The sequence below is a fragment of the Ptiloglossa arizonensis genome, chromosome 8, assembly GCF_051014685.1.
Source record: "Ptiloglossa arizonensis isolate GNS036 chromosome 8, iyPtiAriz1_principal, whole genome shotgun sequence".
NCBI classification, from domain to species: Eukaryota; Metazoa; Arthropoda; class Insecta; order Hymenoptera; family Colletidae; genus Ptiloglossa; species Ptiloglossa arizonensis.
Genome location: NC_135055.1, coordinates 20,359,568 through 20,378,017, shown reverse-complemented (window position 1 = coordinate 20,378,017; position 18,450 = coordinate 20,359,568). Strand labels below are relative to the sequence as shown.

Genomic DNA, 18,450 nt, shown 5'->3' with positions numbered 1-18,450 from the left:
GCGAAATAAGTTCACCGGAGTTAACGCTGCTCGATCCGTAAGCGTATCGGTCGAAAGGGGCGTCGCGTCGCGTCGATTCGACGAGGGCGTCGCGAAGAGTCCGCGGTCGTCGATCCGGAGGGCCAATAATTTGGTCGGTTTCCGGGGTTCTCGCGGGCGTAATTCAAGCAGGAGGCTGAAGCGGCAGCTGTGCCTCGACGATGGCGGACACGGGACCACGGAGTCACGATAAACTCTCATAATTCACTTACGCGATATCCTGGCCCGTATAAACCCGTTGGTTAAGCGCGCGCCGGGAAATTCTCTATTGAATGCGAATGCCCGTTTCGTAACATTTGTATACGCGCGTATACGATTATTCATACCCGGGCATTGTACGTGCCCGCGCGGATCTATCGCGCGTCGTAATATTCGCCGAGACGGACAACGGATGGAAAGTTTGATACACCGCGGAGGCAGGAGAGTAATGACTCGCGCGCGTGTAAAACTCCACGCGGGAGCCTTCGAGAAAGATGTTGGAAAAATCGTAGGAAAAGCTTCGCCCCGTAATAACGTCCGGGCGATAAATAATAAACGACGATAAAACGAGATTAAGAGTTTACCTCCGCGCTAATACGGGCCGCGCCTATAAAACGGCCAGGAATCCGAACATTAGCTCGGTAACGCTCGCGCGATTAGACCCGTTACGGTTACCGAGGAGAGCACGGAAAATTGTAAATCTTCAACCTTTATAGGGAATATGGAATTTAAAGCGCCACGGTATACCGAGCCGCGACGCGCGATCCGATCTTCCTTTCCGCTCGTTTAACGCCTTCGGTTCGCGCTGTTTAGATTTCTTTTTCTTTTTTTCTCCCGCGTCCCGCGATACCATCGACTCGAATGCAAACGTTACGGGCTGCGAAAGAAAACGCGAGAGTTCTCCGAGAAACTTGCGAGAAACCTTGCCGAGGACGATAACCGAAACGACGTGGAATGAAATTGCTTCGCGACGGTGACGATATTTTTAGAAATAATTGTACCTCTCGTTTTCGAATCTCCGACACTTTTGTCCTCGATATCGGGACATTAACCGCCGGATAGACGCTTCGTTCGGGAATCTTCTCCGGGATTAAGGGTCCTCGATTTTCGAGGGTCGATGACACGATAAGACGAGTTACATCGTGACTCGGGTCGAAAGATCAGGGTGACGCATTCGTGGGAAAGAAGCTTCGAGGGATTTGCCTTCGGAGGTGTCAGAGACGCGTTAACCCTTTGGACTCCTAATTCGGTACACCTTTTTCGATCGTAACCTTCGTGGCTTGGAATTCAAATTAGAATTTTACACACGCTCGTAAAGTATCCGAAACAAGAGTGTCCCGTTCCGGATGAATTTTACCACTCGGAGGATTTTATCGAGGCGCCGGTTTCTGGCGGCAGAAAGGCTTCGATCGCAAAAGGTCTCTCTCGACTCACCGCGAGGGGAGCTTCGTTTTCTACGACCGAAGCTGTTGCAACAAATCGAACCACCCTTCCGTTTCCTTGGTTCTCCGGTTGCACGTTCAACCCTCTCCAAACGCGATACTCAGCAAACGCGAGTTCGATGCGTCAAAAATTGCGACAGTCTCTAAATCTTGATTGACTGTGTCATGTTTCGCGTCGGTTCTCCATCGACGGTGTCTCGACGCGGACCAAATTGAGCACGTTACAAGGTCGACCGTATCGGAAATCTAAAAACTCGAGTTGCTCTCGTTTTCGATCGAAAGACACCGAGAACACGGGTGTAACGAGGCTCCAAGGTCGAGACGACACGGTTTCAACCGAAGGGAAACCAATCGGAATACCGGTAGCCATAACCGGGCTGCGTAATGATCTCTCTGGGTCGCGATACGCGTTGTTATCGGTGTCCTAATTGCGAACTGTTTCGAGCGTGCGGGCAGGGGCGATCGTCGGTGACGGTGGCGATGGTGTGGCGGTCGCACAATGGATTCGGTTTGATGCATTGCCAGAGACCAGGAGACCGTTAATTTCGTGGCCTCGTGGGCCATGGCGGTCCCGCGCGCGGATTGCCGTTCTCCGTCAAACGTCGTTCCCGTTGATAATTCATCCAAGTAAATAATAGCGTTTGCCAAGGTACGGCGCAGAACTGTACCGGCTTGGTCGTTTCGGGCATCGATCGGTTTTCGTCGTTAATGCGCGTCGCGTTTATCTCGTTAATACGCGTCGTTCGATCGATCGATCGATCGATCGATCGGTTATCGTGAATTCGTAAACGGAAGTCGCGCGAAGACTCGAGGACGCCCGAAATCCAGCGACCTGTTCACCGAGGTCCTCCTGACGCGGTAATTGGGTTAATTGGTCCAACGAGCCGCTGAAAGAGTCTTTGTATCCGGTTCGTTTTAAACGGATGTAGTCGAGACCGTGCTCCAGGGGCACGGAGCGAGTCTTTGGAGTGTACGGACAATCGAGGATGTTTCAACGGATATCCTTGGAGGTCCTTAAAGACTCGAGATTCGAGAAGCCTATGAAAAATGTAGGAGTAAATTATATTTATTTGAAAATATGCCTATTCCTCTACTATAATAATATATTCCCTGTAGATTACAGATGGAAATATAGGGTCTGCGCAAGGTCACGACGCGTACAAGAAAAAGAAAAAATCAAACCCGCTCGCACCGCGGAACACACACACGTTTTCTCGAAAACTCTTTTAAAACTTTTACTCGAAAACTCTTTTAAAACTTTTACTCGATACCGGTCGACTCACGTCCGTATCGGTCGCTGGTTAGAATACAACACAACACCTTTGTCTTTCGCACCGGGTTTCAGTGACCTATCGATTTACCGAAACAGTCGTTCGCTCAATCGAAAAAACTTCGGCATTTCGCTCGCGCAAAACTCGTCCCTACAAAAATAAAGTCTCGGAGATCTCGGGGCGATTCGTCTCTGTTTCTCGACGAGCAGGAGCCGTACGATTCGGTTTCGATCGAAACGAAACGAAAAGTAGACGAGTCGCATTTCGAATCGCTCGTACCTCGAACGAAAAGAAAATGTTCCGTGTTGCACGGTGGCTCGACGCGAGGTTCTCAAAATTTTCAGAGAGTCGTTCGAGGATACATTATTCCTGGCGAAGCACCCAGCGTTCGTTCGCGGTTCCGTGGTCTCCGCGAGTCTATTTACCGAAACGTTCGAAGCCGGGCAAAGGACACCGGTGTCCTTTGCTCGGCAAGACGAGCGTCCCCGATAGTCGTCGGTCGTAAACGCCCACGGTCCGTTTGCACGGTCTCGGTGTTCACGGAAACGTTGCTTGACGGTTCACGCGTTTGTTCCAGAAACAATGCCAACGTCGACGCCCCGCCCCCGGCGCCCGTCCAGAAGAAAGAACCGCACGAAAACATCGCCCGGATAGCGAAGCGATACCTGGACGATAACATGCAGCAGGCGTGGATCAATCCTCGTCTGATATCGATGGTGAGTGAATACAAATGCGTCGATTACACGGTACGTTGGACGAGCTCGGTAACGTTCTCGGTTATATCTATTATGCTTCCGGCCCGCGGAACGCCGCGGAGCTGTAATTTCGGATCGGTTTGGGAGCTCGGGCAACGTCGGGAAGTTTTTGCGTTAACTCGACCGACGGAAACTATCGAACGCGCGCGGCTTCGGGAATTAAATCGCAATACCGCCGCGAATTTTCGAAGCGGTGTTTCGCGGTTCAGCGCGCAGATTCCGTTCCCTCGCATCGAGGATCTCGTTCCTCCGGTAGCTTTCTCTCTCTCTCGTTCTCGTTCTCGTCTTTCGCGTTGGAATTTTGTCGAATTTCCGTAGCCACGGTGCTCCCCCTCTCGGACATCCGCTCCCTGGATTTCGTTTATTAATCCAGACTGCTATTCTCGCACCTCACCGTCTACACGGTCCTTTGGACGTTCCTCGTCCTCTCGCGGAAGGTTTAACCGGTCGTCGGACGGGCCAGGCGGTCGGAAATAACGAGTAGCAAGGCGTTTGGAATATTGCGCGAATAAAACTCGGCCCGAGACGGCCCCGAGCGGCGCCGAGCGGAGCTTCTCATTAAAGTCGTAAGACTAGACCAGTATGTCGGACCGGGGAGCGGGTCCCGGGATTAAGACGCGCGCTTCCGAGACGTCTAGACGGGTGCTCGCGTGCACCTTGTAACGCGTTTATCCGTCCTCCGCTCCTCCAATTCTCCATTACTCGTCCTAATTACGCGTAGCGGTCGATCAGGTTGGGACAGCGTGTTCGGAGTCTACCGCGACGGCAGCGTTCTACCGTAGGTAGCTGGATAGGTAGGTAGGTAGGTAGGTAGGTAGGTAGGTAGGTAGCTGCACCGAAGCGACGTAGAACCGGTACGGGCCGATAACGTTCCTCGAACGTGTACGCTACGTGCATTCTCGGTTTTCGTATCGCGCACCGTGCTCGATATCCGTGTTTCGCGTTCTTCGTACACGGGAGGGAATTTGCGAGCGGTCGAACGGTGTTCTCGAAAGACCACCCTCGCGTCGGTATCGTTTTTCGACGTTTCTTCGAACACGAGGGGAATTGAACGAAATTCGATTTACCCCCACGGCCGTCTCCGCGATGAGTGAACAGACGCGCCCGGGGCGCGTCAACGTCGGTGTTTCTTCGGTAACGTAAATTTATGGCGCGTCTGGTTTCGAAACCGTCCACGCTCGATTGTTCGCGCGCTCGAGCGTCCACGGTCCGTTCCGCGAGAACGTCTTCTCGGGACTATCGCAATCTCCTCTTCGTTGTTCAGCGCGCTCTCGGAGATATCGTCGACACGCTGTCACGGTAGGGAGCGTGGGCTCCGGCGTCGTTCGAGAGCGCGTTAAAATCCGCGGGGAACGCTTCGGGTCGTTCTCGAACCGCCTTAACGCACCGACTCCGCTTTTCATCCCCGGAGACTCACCGAGAGCGAAGCGATACGGTGCCCCGATAGAGGTATTAATTTATTAGTCGCGCGAGAGCGGATTTCGCGGAAAGTTTGGAACGTCGAAAAAAAAGGAAAAAGAAAAAAAAATCAATCGATCGAATATTCGTTGGAAAATTCGGTGGAACGGTTCGCGTTTCGCATCGGCGAGCCGTCGTCCGCGTTTCAGGCGTGCGCGTGCACGGTCTCGCTCTCGCGGTTGTTCGCGGATAGTTATTGAAATTCCGCCTTGCCCGTTCCATTTTATACGCGATATATTCGGATCACGGCGCGCACCATACGCCACGCTCGCCGAGCCGTGTTATATCGGCGTTCACGGCAGATTGGCATTCGCGCGGCAGACTTCGCTGCAGACAGGTAGAACGAGCGGACGAGTCATTAAGCGAGCCAATAACAAACTCGTGATCCACATAACCCTTCGTTATGTTCGCGGCTGCTATTAGCCCACGCGAGGCGGCAATCATCGCTGGCAGGTACGACGAGTCGTTTCGTAACGCCGGGCCCCGGCGCGCGAACTCGTTATTTTCTTTCCTTCCTGTCCCCCCCCCCCCCCCCCCCGTACCCACGGGAGATTCACTCCCTTTCTCCGCCCTCTTTCTTTCTCGTTTTTTTTTTTTCGTCCCGTCGCGACCTTACGTAACATCTTGGACGCGTTTCCCTCCTCCGCGACGATTATACGAACCAACCAGCGCTCGCGCACCTGCGTGCCCCGTACAATGGCGTAATCGACCGCGCCATTTTTCGATCCGAGATCCGGGATTCACGATGCGTCCTCGTGTCGCTCGACTCTCTCGTATCTCGGCTCTCGCGGATGGACGAAACATCCATCTTTATCAAAGAGGGTTAGGTCGAGTCTCAAATTTCGCGTACACTCGTGCACGTCGACCAAGTATCTTTCTTACCGTACTCGGAGTATCGAGTACGAACAGAGTCCGCTGTCTTCGACTGTTCGTTCTTGGAGCACTTTCGTTCTCGTTCGAAAGCGGGTCGTCCGCGAGGAAGAGTCTCTCGATGGACAATTCCGAACACGGATCCTCCCGGTTCCGGAGCGTTGGTCGATCCACGGGAGCACGGAGCGTTAAAAGCGGAGAGAGTTACGTAAACTCGATACCAGAAGGTAGAAGGTTGCCCGCGTTTGCATCGGGAAAAGGGAGAACCGGTCGAAGAGGGACGTCGTTTCGTTTTTCGCGAACAAAGTTGCTCATTACGGGACACGAGATATCTCGTCACTGTCGGTCGAAATAACGAATGTTGCTCCCTCCGTATCTATTCGCCTCGCTGTCGCGTATTTGTCAAATCGGTTAAGACGGTTCTGTCTGTCCCTAGCGAGTCTGTCTCGCGGTTACGCTACTGCCGGTTGCACTTGCGCGCTCGGTCTCGCTCTCGGTCTCGGTCTCGCTTTCGCTCTCGCTCTCGCGCGAGCGCGAGCGCGCGCGCGCGTGTTCACCAGCACCGACAGGATTTACGATCGTTCCACGTTACTTATAGCTGGCGGCTTTATTAGCACGATCGGTCGCTCGGAGGATAGATTACCCCGTGAAACCGGATCATCCTTCGGCCGGCAATCCGATCGTCGGCGGCTACGTTGGCTCGGAAGGACTCGTTTCGAGGCGTACACGACAGTAGTCCTCTTCCGTCAGGACACGACGATGCCATTTGTAATTTGCTACGAGGGTGCCTCGTTACGACCGGTTCTAAATTCCTACGGTTCGCCCGTTGTCAGCGACCGAGCTCTCTTCGTCTCGTCCCGATCGATGCGCGACGAACTTTCGAAATATTCGCGGCCCCTCGCCCCCCTCTTCAAGAGACGCGACGAATTTCTCGATTCGAGACCGATTTTCATCGTCGGAGAACAACTGGTCGCATTTCTCGAGGATACGTTTCTACGCGGATCCTGAACTCTCGAGTATCGTTCGAACAACGAGAAGACACCACTGTTGCACAATTTTTGTCCAAACGATCAGAGTACAGAGTGGAAACTCGATACGATTGGAAATTATTCGCGTGAAAACGAATAAAAAATCTGGAACCGAAAGATATCAGGTACAACGCACGGAACGATCGATCGTCTTCGAAACGAAGCCTCCTCCGAGCAGAATGTCTCCCGCGTGGTCCATTCGCTTTTGGACGAGACGATGTCGTTGAAAACATTCTTTCGAAATATTTCTTCCGGCAACGCGTTCTCGCGCGTTCGTTTCGCGATTCTCCGCGGTCCGGGAATACCGGAGCGGTAACGCGCGAATAAATCACGAATCGCTCGGTCCGCGATACGAGCGAAGTTTCAACGCTTCGATGCTGGCCGCTCGGAGTCGGAGGGTACGTATAATATACATCTATATATGCATATATATATATATATATATATATGTATATGTTTGCTCGGGCGATTAATAGCGCGGCGAGGAAAGTTAATTAAGGAACGGGCGAAACAAGATTCATTCCCGAGTCTCGTCGGCCATTTAATAATCTCGAAAATTCTGACGATTAGGAGAAGGTGAGCAAGCACGCGCGCGCACGCGTACACACGCTCGCGTTCGTCTACGTGCACACGCACGCGCAAAGACCGAGAGAGAGACAGAGAGGAGTGGTCCCGTCTATCCGACGCGATTCCCCGAGTGCCCTGCACTCGGTTCCTCTAATAACAATAATAATAAGAAGGGATGGAGGCCCGTTTTAATCAGAGGGTCTGCCTGCCTGACGTGATTAACTCGAAGAGCTCGGGGAAGTCGGGAAGCGGAGGATACGTGGAGAGGGGCTTGGAAGAGAGAGAAGGAGAGAGAGAGAGAGAGGAGGAAAGGGAGACGCTGCTGTCATTTTCGGTGTTTATCGTATCAACGAATCGGGGTGGGGTGGGGTGGGGCGTGGGGGCTTCGTTTCGTCGCCTCGGGGTGGAACGAGGGATGGGGTTAAATCTTGGATTTCACGGCCGATTTGTACCATCTTCCCCCCCTCCTTTCTCTCTCCGTCTCTGTTGTACGAACGGTGGTGGGTATCCTTCGCCGTAGCTCGATCGTTGGAGCGTAGAAAATGCCCCGAGTGGCTGGCCCCCTCTTATTTTCATCGCGGCCCCCGTTTCACGGCATAGAGACAGTACGAGTATTACGCAATGTTAACGTACGGCCGTTGGCTTTATCGACACGGCCATAAATCGGCGCGGCGCGAGGACGGCGAGAGTAATAAGGGAAAAAGCGGATAATTAAGTCCTGTCCGGCGAGTAAATTATCTACCGGAGACGCTCGACGTGTACGTCGCGGCGTCGGTGCTCTGTACGCGGATACTCGTTCGTTGAGAATGCGTTCGTTTTCGCGCCGATTCCAGCTCGTTGTTGACTGTGGGCAATTTTTTCGCGTTTGGAAACGTATCTTTGCGTTTAGCGGTATCGATGAAAACGAAAAACAGACAAATACGTTTGTAAAGAAAAGAAAAAAGATTCCACGATGATTGAAAGTCGTCGGAACAAGGTCGCGTTCGGACTGGTTTTCAGTGGGAGAACCGTCCCGATTCGAGCATCGTATCGCGATTTCGAAATTTGGATAATTCGTCGAGGATCGTACGCGCGCTCGAGACGAGAACGAGAGAGATAGAGGTTCGTGCGCGCAAAAATAACCGGTACCGACCGTACGGAGAAGCAGATTCGATATCACGCAAGCTGGGGGGGCTTTACCGCGTTCTCGTAGACGAAGCTCTTCGCGTGTCGTGGTTCGCGGCCAGGATCCGCTCCGCGCGGGGACGTAATAACCGCTCGCTCGCATCCATTGTTGGCGATTTTACCGTCGACAATTTTAAAAAAGAAGACTCGAAGATGAATGCCATTATGCGTGCTATTCAAAACGACGACGGGAGAGAGCCTCCTCGATGGAGGAGAGAGGGATTTTACTTCGAAGACGTCGCTCTTCTTCCTGGAATTAAAGTCGCGTCTATGGGGTCCCGACATTGAGAACGTCTCCGCTCTGTCTCTTCAGCCGGCTCGGTGCCGCCTTACGTCGTGCGCTTTACTTTGGACGTCTAATTAACAAGGTTTTCCCGAGGGTTTTCGAGGCGTCTCGCTACCGACAAGCGACTTACGAAGCAGTAAATACCGTCGCGCGCGCGGGGGAATCGACTCGGTTCGCTCGTCGCTGCTCTCCCCCTCGATATCGAGCCGGAATTTTTCGATAGAACACCTCTCGATATTTCTCTTGCTACGATTCCACGGGAGGGAGATCGGTCGGGGCTTCGATGGCGCGGAAGAAACTAGTTTCTTCCGAGTCAAAAGAATCCGCCGAGTCACCCTGCGGAGAAATTACACCGTCGTACGATGACTTCTTAAGTAGTATCGCGCGTCGGTGTCCTCGGTGTCCTCGGTGTCCTCGGTGTTTCCGTGCCGGTGCTCTCGTAACTTTACGACGAATCGACCGAAACTACCTGCGATATTTCCTCACCGATATCGTCGATTTTTACGCGCGGTTCGCGAAACGTTCACCGAGCGTCGCGAGTATCGTTACGAAGAAAGTCGTCGATTTTCAAAGTTCGCCCCGATCCACCAGACGTCCTTCCTCGCGTTATCGATCGCGCGTAAGATCGAAGTTTCCCGCGAAATCGACGTCCAAGGTTGCGTATCGATCGTTCCGCGCGAACTCGAAGGTTACGGAAGCAAGCGGCGTAGACGCGTTGGGGACAGATAAGCGAAGAAGGATAGGAGGCTGGTTTAATATTCCGCTTTTGTTCGGTTCATTAGCGCGGCACAAAAGTGGCTTAAAATAATTGAGTCTACGCCGAGTATAATAGGCATTCTGATGTTCCATTGTCGGCCACCTCGGACTCTCGATTCGCGGCGTTATCAATGGCTGCTTATTTCCTTCATTGTCGTCGCGCGCGCGCCCTTTTGTTTTTGTTTAATTTTTCAACCCCTCCGATATCTTCCGACCACGGTAGACGGGGTCGTATACGACCCTCCTCTCTTCCGCGTCGTCTCGCGTTTCGCCCGCATCTACCACCCGACGAAACATTCTGATTTATTATCGCCGGTTGCGTGCTCGTGCCCACCGCCGCTTTTTCTCGCGAGCATTTTTACGAAAGATCGCCTCGCGACCGGCCGCTCGTTCGTTACGACCGATTCCTTAATCGCTCGGCTCGTTACACGCGAGAGGAGCACGGGCGCCGGGCGATACCGGACCTATGGTCGATTCGACGAAAAAACGACTGGTAACTCGAGTAAACCGAATCTCGACGAAACCCACCTCGGAGAAAATATTCATCGAGCTGTGTCCGCGTTCCACTCGCGTCTCTCCTTCGCTCCGAAGATCGATCTTTCGAAAGACCTACGGACCGAGCAAATTTTACTCGCCTCGTTCTATTTGGAATCTCGAGATTCCTCTCACCTTGGAACTGGTTCTTCTTTCTCCGTAGAATACGCTGGAATCCCCGACGCGACCGTTCCATTCCCATCGGTGGGCATAAACACTGGTTCACGGACTCTTTGTACGTTCTACTTACTCGTAATTCCCCTCCCCTTGGAACCGATCTTTCTTTCTCCATAGAATACAATCGAGCCGGGCACTCCCACCGGCGAGGATGAGCAAAATTTCCTAGACACTCGCCGCATTCTACTTACTCGCGATACTCCACCTCTCGGTACCGACGATCCATCTTTTTTTCCCATAGAGTACAATCGAGTCTCATCGGCGAGTACCAGCGAAAATTACTAGACACACCCCGCGTTCTACTTACTCGCGGTGATTCCCCGGGACCGATTTTTTTTCGTCCCCCGGTAGAATACAATTGAACGCTCGACGCGACCGTTCCGTTCTCATCGGGATAGTCGCGGTTCTTTTTAATTATCTCCGGCATGCTCGAGACACGAATTACGCGTTCGAGGCTCGCGAGCGGCGTCGCGTAATTCCTCGTCGCGACGCGTCGTCTTATCCGGGCCACGAGAACGAGAAACACACCGGGTGCCGGATAGCGCGTGGAATTCGAATCCCAAATTAAATAAAAGGTTCGTAAATAGTCGGCTGTGGGACGACGGAGGTGGTTGCCGCGCATGTTTACGCTTTTCCGCGCGCGAAGAAAATACACGAGGCGACGTTTTAATTCCGTTGTTTCTTTCCGCATGGGCTTTTTTTCCTCCGCGTTTCTCTCCCCGGTCTTGTTTCTTTTTCTTTTTTTTCTCCCTTTCCCCTCCTCTCGTCTAATATTCTTATCCAGTAACGCAGCGTACCGGCGGTCCGCGTTTCTCGCGCTTCTTCCGGTAATATCCGGCTACTTTCCCTCCATAAACCTCCAAGTTTATGGTAAATTGGCCGGGGGATTCTTATACCCTTTCCGGCGATGTTTCTCTTTTCCCCGATGCTCCCTACCCTCCTCGCGGACGAGTTCCTCTCAGGATCGCGCGGCGCGCATTGTTTTCGGCCGCATTTTCCGCTCGACGGGCCCGCGTTTATAGACGCCCGTGGAAACACCGTTGTCGTCGCGTCTCTCCTTTTCTCCGTCGGCGTTTTTTCCGCTCCTTTCGAAACCACCGCGACAATGCTTCGGATCTGGAAACCGTGTTTCAGCCGTGTCCCTTTTCCACGAATCGTTTCGTCTCTCGCGGTAAATTGAACCTTCGCCGAAGAAACACGGAGCGCGAGCCACCGCTCGAGACTTCTTCCGAAACGGTGCGAGTCGCGCGTGTCGAGGACCAAAGATAAATTCATAACGGAGTACGAGAATGCAAAAATTCGACAACAATTCGACGCGTTATAAATTAATAACGGAGTACGAGAATGTAACAATCTCTTTCACTTCCACGTGTAATTTTCCACCGATATTTCTCTGTCCCACTTTCCTCTTGTATCTCGCGCACCTACAAAGGGGGACCGATCTTGGCAAAGATTCTTTAAAAACTCAATTTCGTTCGTAGAACACAGTCGGTTTTTCCAGCGCCTGTGTGGACTTTTGACCGCGAAATCTCAACCGAGGCTCGCGCGAGTGCTCGACCTTTGAAAGATCTCGCGTGCGTCCGCGCGGATCTGGAGCGTATCCGCGTTCCCGGTGGCTCCCGTGGCGCGGGGAGCGTTTGAAAAATCACCGGAGATCGCGTGAAAAACGATCGACCGGTCCCCGGTACCATTTACCACGATCACCGTGTCGTAAATCCGCGCGAGAACCGCTCGAGATTCGTGTCGGTGTTGTTTCGAGGAGCGCCGATTCCCGCTGTCGGGCCTCGAGTTTTCGAGTAATTAATAACGAGAAGTCGCGCGCACTGTTCTCGGCGGCTGCTTAAACCCTCGTCCGGGGTCTCCTCGAGGTCGAAGTACAAGAGGGGGGTGCGAACGAAACTCACCAAGTCTCCTCCAGTGTCTCGAACGCCGCGAGGATTCTCGTTAATGCGGGTGTACCATCGTCGTGCTTATTTCTCCGCGTTGAACTCGTCGCGAACGTCCCGACGCGCGAATTTTACGTCGACGATCAACCAGGGAAGGTTACGAGGGAAACGGGCTGAGATCGAAAGTCCTCCTGATCACAATTTTCAGTATTTCGCGGCTACTCGAAAATAGCGGTACTCGCATGAACTCTCGCGGTGTCCTGGACCGGTCGAACGCGGAGACGTTCCACGGTTGCGTTCGACGCCTGTTAAAATTGTTAGGTATAATCTCTAAACGCTCGAACGTGGCCGATCCTGTCCGGTTTCTAATGGCTGGAACATTAGGGCGCGGCGGTGGGTGACCACCCCTGGAGAAAACTCGGGTCCCGCGAACGGTTTCCGAAAATCAATCGGCGACACGGTGTTCCCGGGTAGGACGGGCGTCGCGAACGCGTCGACGTCGTAATTTCACGTACAGCGTCGCGGCGTACGTGTGTACGTATCCTCGAGAGCGTAAGTCCCCGAGTCTAAAGGGTAATATCGCGAAACGAGGGATGCAATCCTCAAATCCCCGAGATCCCCCTTCAATGCACAGTCCGACGTCTTAAGGTTATGATACCTTCTCTCACGGGCGGGCCGGTGATACCCTCGGTTTAATATTTATAAAGCAGATATATGGTCGCGGTCTCGAGCGTTGCGTCCCGGCTGAAATTGGCCCTGACGCTGCGACGATGACTCGAACAACCGGCCACGAAACACCGGCGCAATTTTATTCCCAATTATGGAAATGGTTCCGTCTTCCGTGGGGTAGCAGGGTCGTTCGTTCGTTCGATCGTCTCGCCTCGAGTGTTCTCGGTCTGCGCGTAAATCGATCTTGATTTTCTTCTTCTTTTCTTTTTTGTTCCTTTTTTTCGCTTTCTTCCTCTTCTTCTTTTTTTTTTTTTCACTCAGAATCACCCCCGCGAAATTAACGTCGCCTCGTTCCTCGAGGCTGGCACGGATACAAAGACCGTTGGGTAGGGGTCGGCTTCGATCACGAAGGAACGAATTTCCGTTCGCGTTGTCGCGCGATTCCCGCGAGCTCCCGAAGCTGGGCGCCGCTCGCTCGCTCGCTCGCGCCCTAAAGAGACTCGGGTCATTTGGCAAAGTGCTACTTTGTGTCGCATAAAAAAAGCGACGCCGTCCCTCACCGACGCCGGTTATTTCCCAGTCAGCGTTTTCCGTCGCTGGAATCTCATCGGTCCCTCTCGTTGCCGTACCGCCACCGGAAACCCAGCCATCGAACCGCGTCTCGGTTCGTCGCCGTTGGACCGCGAAGACGCGATCGTTCGCGAATCGAACGCCAACGTGGAGAAACCGACTTCGAACGCCCGATAAAACGCATCGTGAGCACGCCTCGTGATCGCGCGAAATCCGAAGAAACGAAGAGAAATTATTTCTTTGACCACGGGCGACGGACACCCTTCGAATAACACGCGATTACGATTCGGTGGGATCTCCTCGGGATTCCAGAATCTTTCAAAAGGATGGTACTTTTGTACTCGTTTCCACGGTGACCCGCGATGGACGAAATATTTCTCGATTCCGTTATACAAGATTCAAGAGACGACATTTTAATTAAAATATTCTCCTTCTATGTATAGTTTCCTCTTTTCGATCTCACGCGGTAATTTTCTCTAGAGAACGAATGCGAAAATTCTAGTCGCATCGAACACGCCCCTCGATACCAACTTTTGTCCGAAGCTTTTTTTCCCGCATAATTAACAGTTTCGAAAATAATTTAAACTTCTATTCTCGGGTGACCACGTATCGTATCGCGGTTGGTTAAAATCCGCGAGGCTTCGCGGGGTTCCCTCCTGCCCCCTCCTCGCGAGCGGTATTCCCGTCGTCGACGAATTCGTAGGTGGCGGCCATTAGCGGATATTCACGGATAGCTCGATCGATAAAATCCGGTCCAGTGGCGGGACAATCCGTGTTCGTAACCCCGGCTCGGCGAACCGCACCGACTCCTTTTCCACCCGGGGGGAAAACTGTCCGTCGAAAACGGAGAAGAAAGGAGCGGAAAAGCGCCGACTACGGGTCTCCTCTCGTGCACGCTCGAAATATCATCGGTGTCGTTCGCGCGACGCCGGATAATGCTGGAAACGGGCAATAAAAGATAAGAAGGACGGTTACCCGAACGAAGTTGCAATGGATCGTAAAAGATTAACTCTCGCCTCGGCGATCTGCATGGTTTCTCGCCGTATCCGTTCTTACTCGATCGGCTAACCTTTTCGGCGAACGTGCCGGCTACGATAATGAAAACTTTTACTCGAAGCGTATCGCGTTACGGAGACCCTGCGAAACGACGGAGAACCGTTTCGCGAGGTTCTCGAAACCGTGGAACGACCGCCTCGCGAGAATTTCGACCGGTATCGTCCTCGCGAGATGCTAGAAATCGATGGAAAATCATCACGCGAGACTTTTCATTCGTATTGTTGTCGCGAGATCCTAGAAATCGAGGGACGACCGCTTCGCGAGAATTTCGACCCGCTTTCTTGTCGCGAGAGACTCTCTTTCCAAGAAAGAAGGTTCTAAGAATTCGTCTACACCGGTGCGTTGAAAACTCTCCCTCGATTCTTCCCCGCGAGTTTTCCGCGCGAAGGAAAGAAGTCGGATAACAGCTTAATCGGTTCGGAAATGCATAGTGCGTAGTCCGGGCAATAAGTTATCCGTGGCAAGAGAAAAGATTGTCGGTCGTTCGTCCGTGGGTCGAGGGAGTATGCGTCGAGCCGGTGGAAACGGGGGATAAGAGGACGAGACAGGGATGGGGTGTAGGAGGAAGAGGAGGAGGAGGAAGAGGAGGAATAGGAGGAAGTGGAGGAGGAGGGCGGTGGTTTGGCAAGGGGCAGGCACCGTCGAGCGTCGTTAATTTATGGACTTATTTTTCCCGGCGTGCGGTCGCAATTAATCCTGCGCTTTAATTGCTTCGTAACGCGCCCCACGAAAGGATCTTTCGATTTGATTAATCGGATTCGACGGATGTCGCCGCGCAGTCCCGACGCGGAAAGGGATGAATCATTATACCTCCCTCCTCGACTCTGCGGGAAAGAAGGAACCTTCTTGGGTTTTTGCGTTCCGCGAGGTTCCCAGCGAGCGGGGGGACTCGTCGCGGCCGATTAGCGACTTTGCGATTAAACGCGAGCTACTCGACGGGAGACCGAGGGGTGGTTCGGCACGTGGAACAAGGGGGCGGTGAAAGAAAAAAAAAATGGAATATCGGAATTAGCGGTTTCCCCGGTGCGGGTCCGGGTTACGGGGAAAGCAGCTCGGTGCCGGGCTGAAAGCAGATTCGTGGATACGCGCGACCTTTTGAGGAAAAATAATCCAAATATTTAGAGGGCCGGGACGCGCAGCCCCTATAAAATTCCATCAAATTCCCGGCACGTCAAACCCAATGAAAACCGGCTGTAAATTAATCCACGGACGGCTCGGACGTGTCCGCGGACACCGCGCTTCGCCCGAACCTCGACGTATCGGACATTTAAATCGTTGAAATACCAGCCAGAGACAATGGGTTAGGTTTTACGGCGCGTAGGAATCGGGATACTATAAAAAATTAAACTCCCGACCGGATTTCGTAGTTTTATCGACGTGCCCGGTGTCGCGCGCGTGGGAGGGCACAAAGACTCTTTCCTCTTTCGACCCGGGGATCGAAAATAATTACTCCGTCCCGGGTGTCTGGGGAAATTTTACAACTCGCGCGGGAAAATATTCTACAGTGTTCGCGGGGAGAGTTTTCCCTTCTTTTTTCTTTTTTTTTCTTTTCTCGTTTTTCCCATTTCGCGTTCAACGTTCGCAACACAATTTCCGGTGGAATCGCCGAGAAACTTACGCCGCGCGCACCGATGGAATTAAATATCGCGCGAAACCGATACGTTTCCCGGAGTTTTGCTTTCGTTGCGATTTTTTCATCGAAATTTCATCGAGCGGTCCGCGCACGGATACCTCGTACGGTTTTTTCGTCGGAGGATATTCGTCTCCGTTGGACGAAATTCCGCTCGAAGCGGTGGCTTACGCGCTCGATAACGAAATCTGCACCGAGAGCGGAACCTCAACGGCAGGTTGTCCCTCCGACCTTCGCGCCGACCCTCCTCGTTCCAACTGCAACGTAACGTTCTCCTTCGAGAACCAACAGCCACCTAATGCACTTAACGATCGTTGCACGGTATCGTTCGCCGTTTCACGCTCGTTTCTCTTCGGCCCCGAAATTAGTGGGGCGGAAAGATACGCGATTCTCGGATATTCCTGGTAAGTAGCGGGCAACGGCCTAAATACTCGCGCGTTTCCCGACTCTCGGGGGTCGGAGGGTGGATTTACGAGCACTTTGTTTCCCATCGCGCTACGAGAAAGAAAGAGATCGCGTATCCGAGTCGTCGAAGCGCGAAGCAATTACAAAAATCGGCGACTCACCGTTCGGCTCGCACGTTTTATCGAACGACGGGGGTGCGAGGAAACCCTTGGGCGTTTAGTCGACTCGAGGATCTCGGAGACAAAGAGAAATCTACCCTTTCTTCACCGTTGGTCGGGCAACCTCCTCTTTGAACGACGATCCTACGGATTTACCGGTTCCCGATCGGAAACCTCAAAGAAATCTCGATCGTTAAATATTTCACGCGGTACGAGCGCCACGCGCGTCGCGAAACGTACAATTTTTTACACGGGGCGTTTCTTCAGTCCCGATGAACGATGAAACCACTCGCGAAGATATAAAAAACGCGTCCAGCCCGGTACGAATAATTTTCTCACCTCTCCGTACCACCCCTGATCAATTTTTCCCGCGCGAAACGTTCCTAAGAACGTTCGTTCGATACCCGTCGTCGAAATTAAACTCCTTACACCTCTGCCTCGTACGAGCACGGTTTTTCGGCGCGAGTGCGTCATTCTACTCCCTGGCACGAATTTAATTATACGGAACACCTTGTCACCGTCTCGAGGAAGAAACGCAGCGATCGTTCGCTGCGTTTGTTTAACGTTTAACCGACTAGGAACGTGTACGTGACAAGTATATCGGGGGAAAGAGGAGGGCGAAAAATCTCTCTCGGATTTCGAGGCGCGCGGCGTCCCGACGTTTCGCAAACGGTAAGAACTCTCGTTTCCCCGCGAGGTCACCTCCCTCTTCTTATAAATCATACTTCTATTCGGTTGGTTAACCCGGGGACTCCCATAGCCTTCGTCCGACCCTTGCTCCCACACCCTGTGGCTATGTTTATGTGCCATTTGCCGGGAAAGTGAAATAATCGTCGTCGTCGTCGTCGTCGTCGTCGTCGTCGTGCTTGCTATAGTCGTTGTCGTCAACCTCGTCGTAGTCGTTATCGTCGATCAGCTCCAGATTTTTCTGCCGTTCCCGCAGGAAGGAAGGAAGGAATAATCGTTGCTGGTAAATTCGTGGGAAATTCGCGAGACGGGAATTCGTCGGGACCGATGGGAAACAGATGTGCGCCGCTTACGGGGCGATTTCGAGGCTGCGTGCACGGCTCGTTGTTATTAAACGGCTCGCATTAACGAGTAATTTAACGATTAATCTCGCGGCTCGTGTTCATAATATTCCGAATGCCCGGAATCGGGACCCGTCGGGTCGGGGATTCGATCGCGAAATTCTAACGGTCGCGGCGGCGATATTAAAGCCAAAACGATCGTATCGGAATTCGTTGTACGGGAAGGCTATCGACGAAACTTTCTCCTTGTACCAGCAATTGGTCCAGAGTTGCATCCCTCGCGGACATGCAACGCGGTCTGCATCGACGATTTTCACGTCGGGGAATTTTCAATGGAAATACGACCGGATCCGTCTTCCACGGGGATAGAAAAATGGAGGTTTTTTTCCGGAGTCCTTGTTCGTTCCTCTCTCATTTTTTGTCACCGATGTACTTTACGAAATTGCATCGGTTCTTCTCGAGCGAGCCGATGCATCGTTGCATCGTTGACACAAATAAACGGGGTAGGTGGAGGATTCTTTTCGAGAGAGTAAGAATCGGATTAATTTTTCTTTTCGATATTTTACTAGGTAACGCGTCCGCGAGGTCTTCGACCGAGAATAGTTCTTTGAAAGATTAAGGGACAAATGCTCGTTCGAAGGAGGGCAAGGACGTTTATCGAGGAGCGATTGCAATTTGGAAGAAAGAGAACAGAGGCGCGTTAACTTCGAAGACAAAGACCC

The 18,450-nt window shown here is 52.6% G+C and overlaps 1 protein-coding gene across 1 annotated transcript in view; it reads left to right on the top strand.

Annotated features, from left to right (window-relative positions):
* Nucleotides 1-18,450, top strand: part of LOC143150368 (uncharacterized) — a 311,591-nt gene that overhangs the window by 27,978 nt on the left and 265,163 nt on the right. Inside the window, exon 2 of the mRNA XM_076318592.1 lies at nucleotides 3,309-3,447. Coding sequence (XP_076174707.1) covers nucleotides 3,309-3,447 — 139 coding nt within the window. The remainder of the gene's footprint in view (nucleotides 1-3,308; nucleotides 3,448-18,450) is intronic.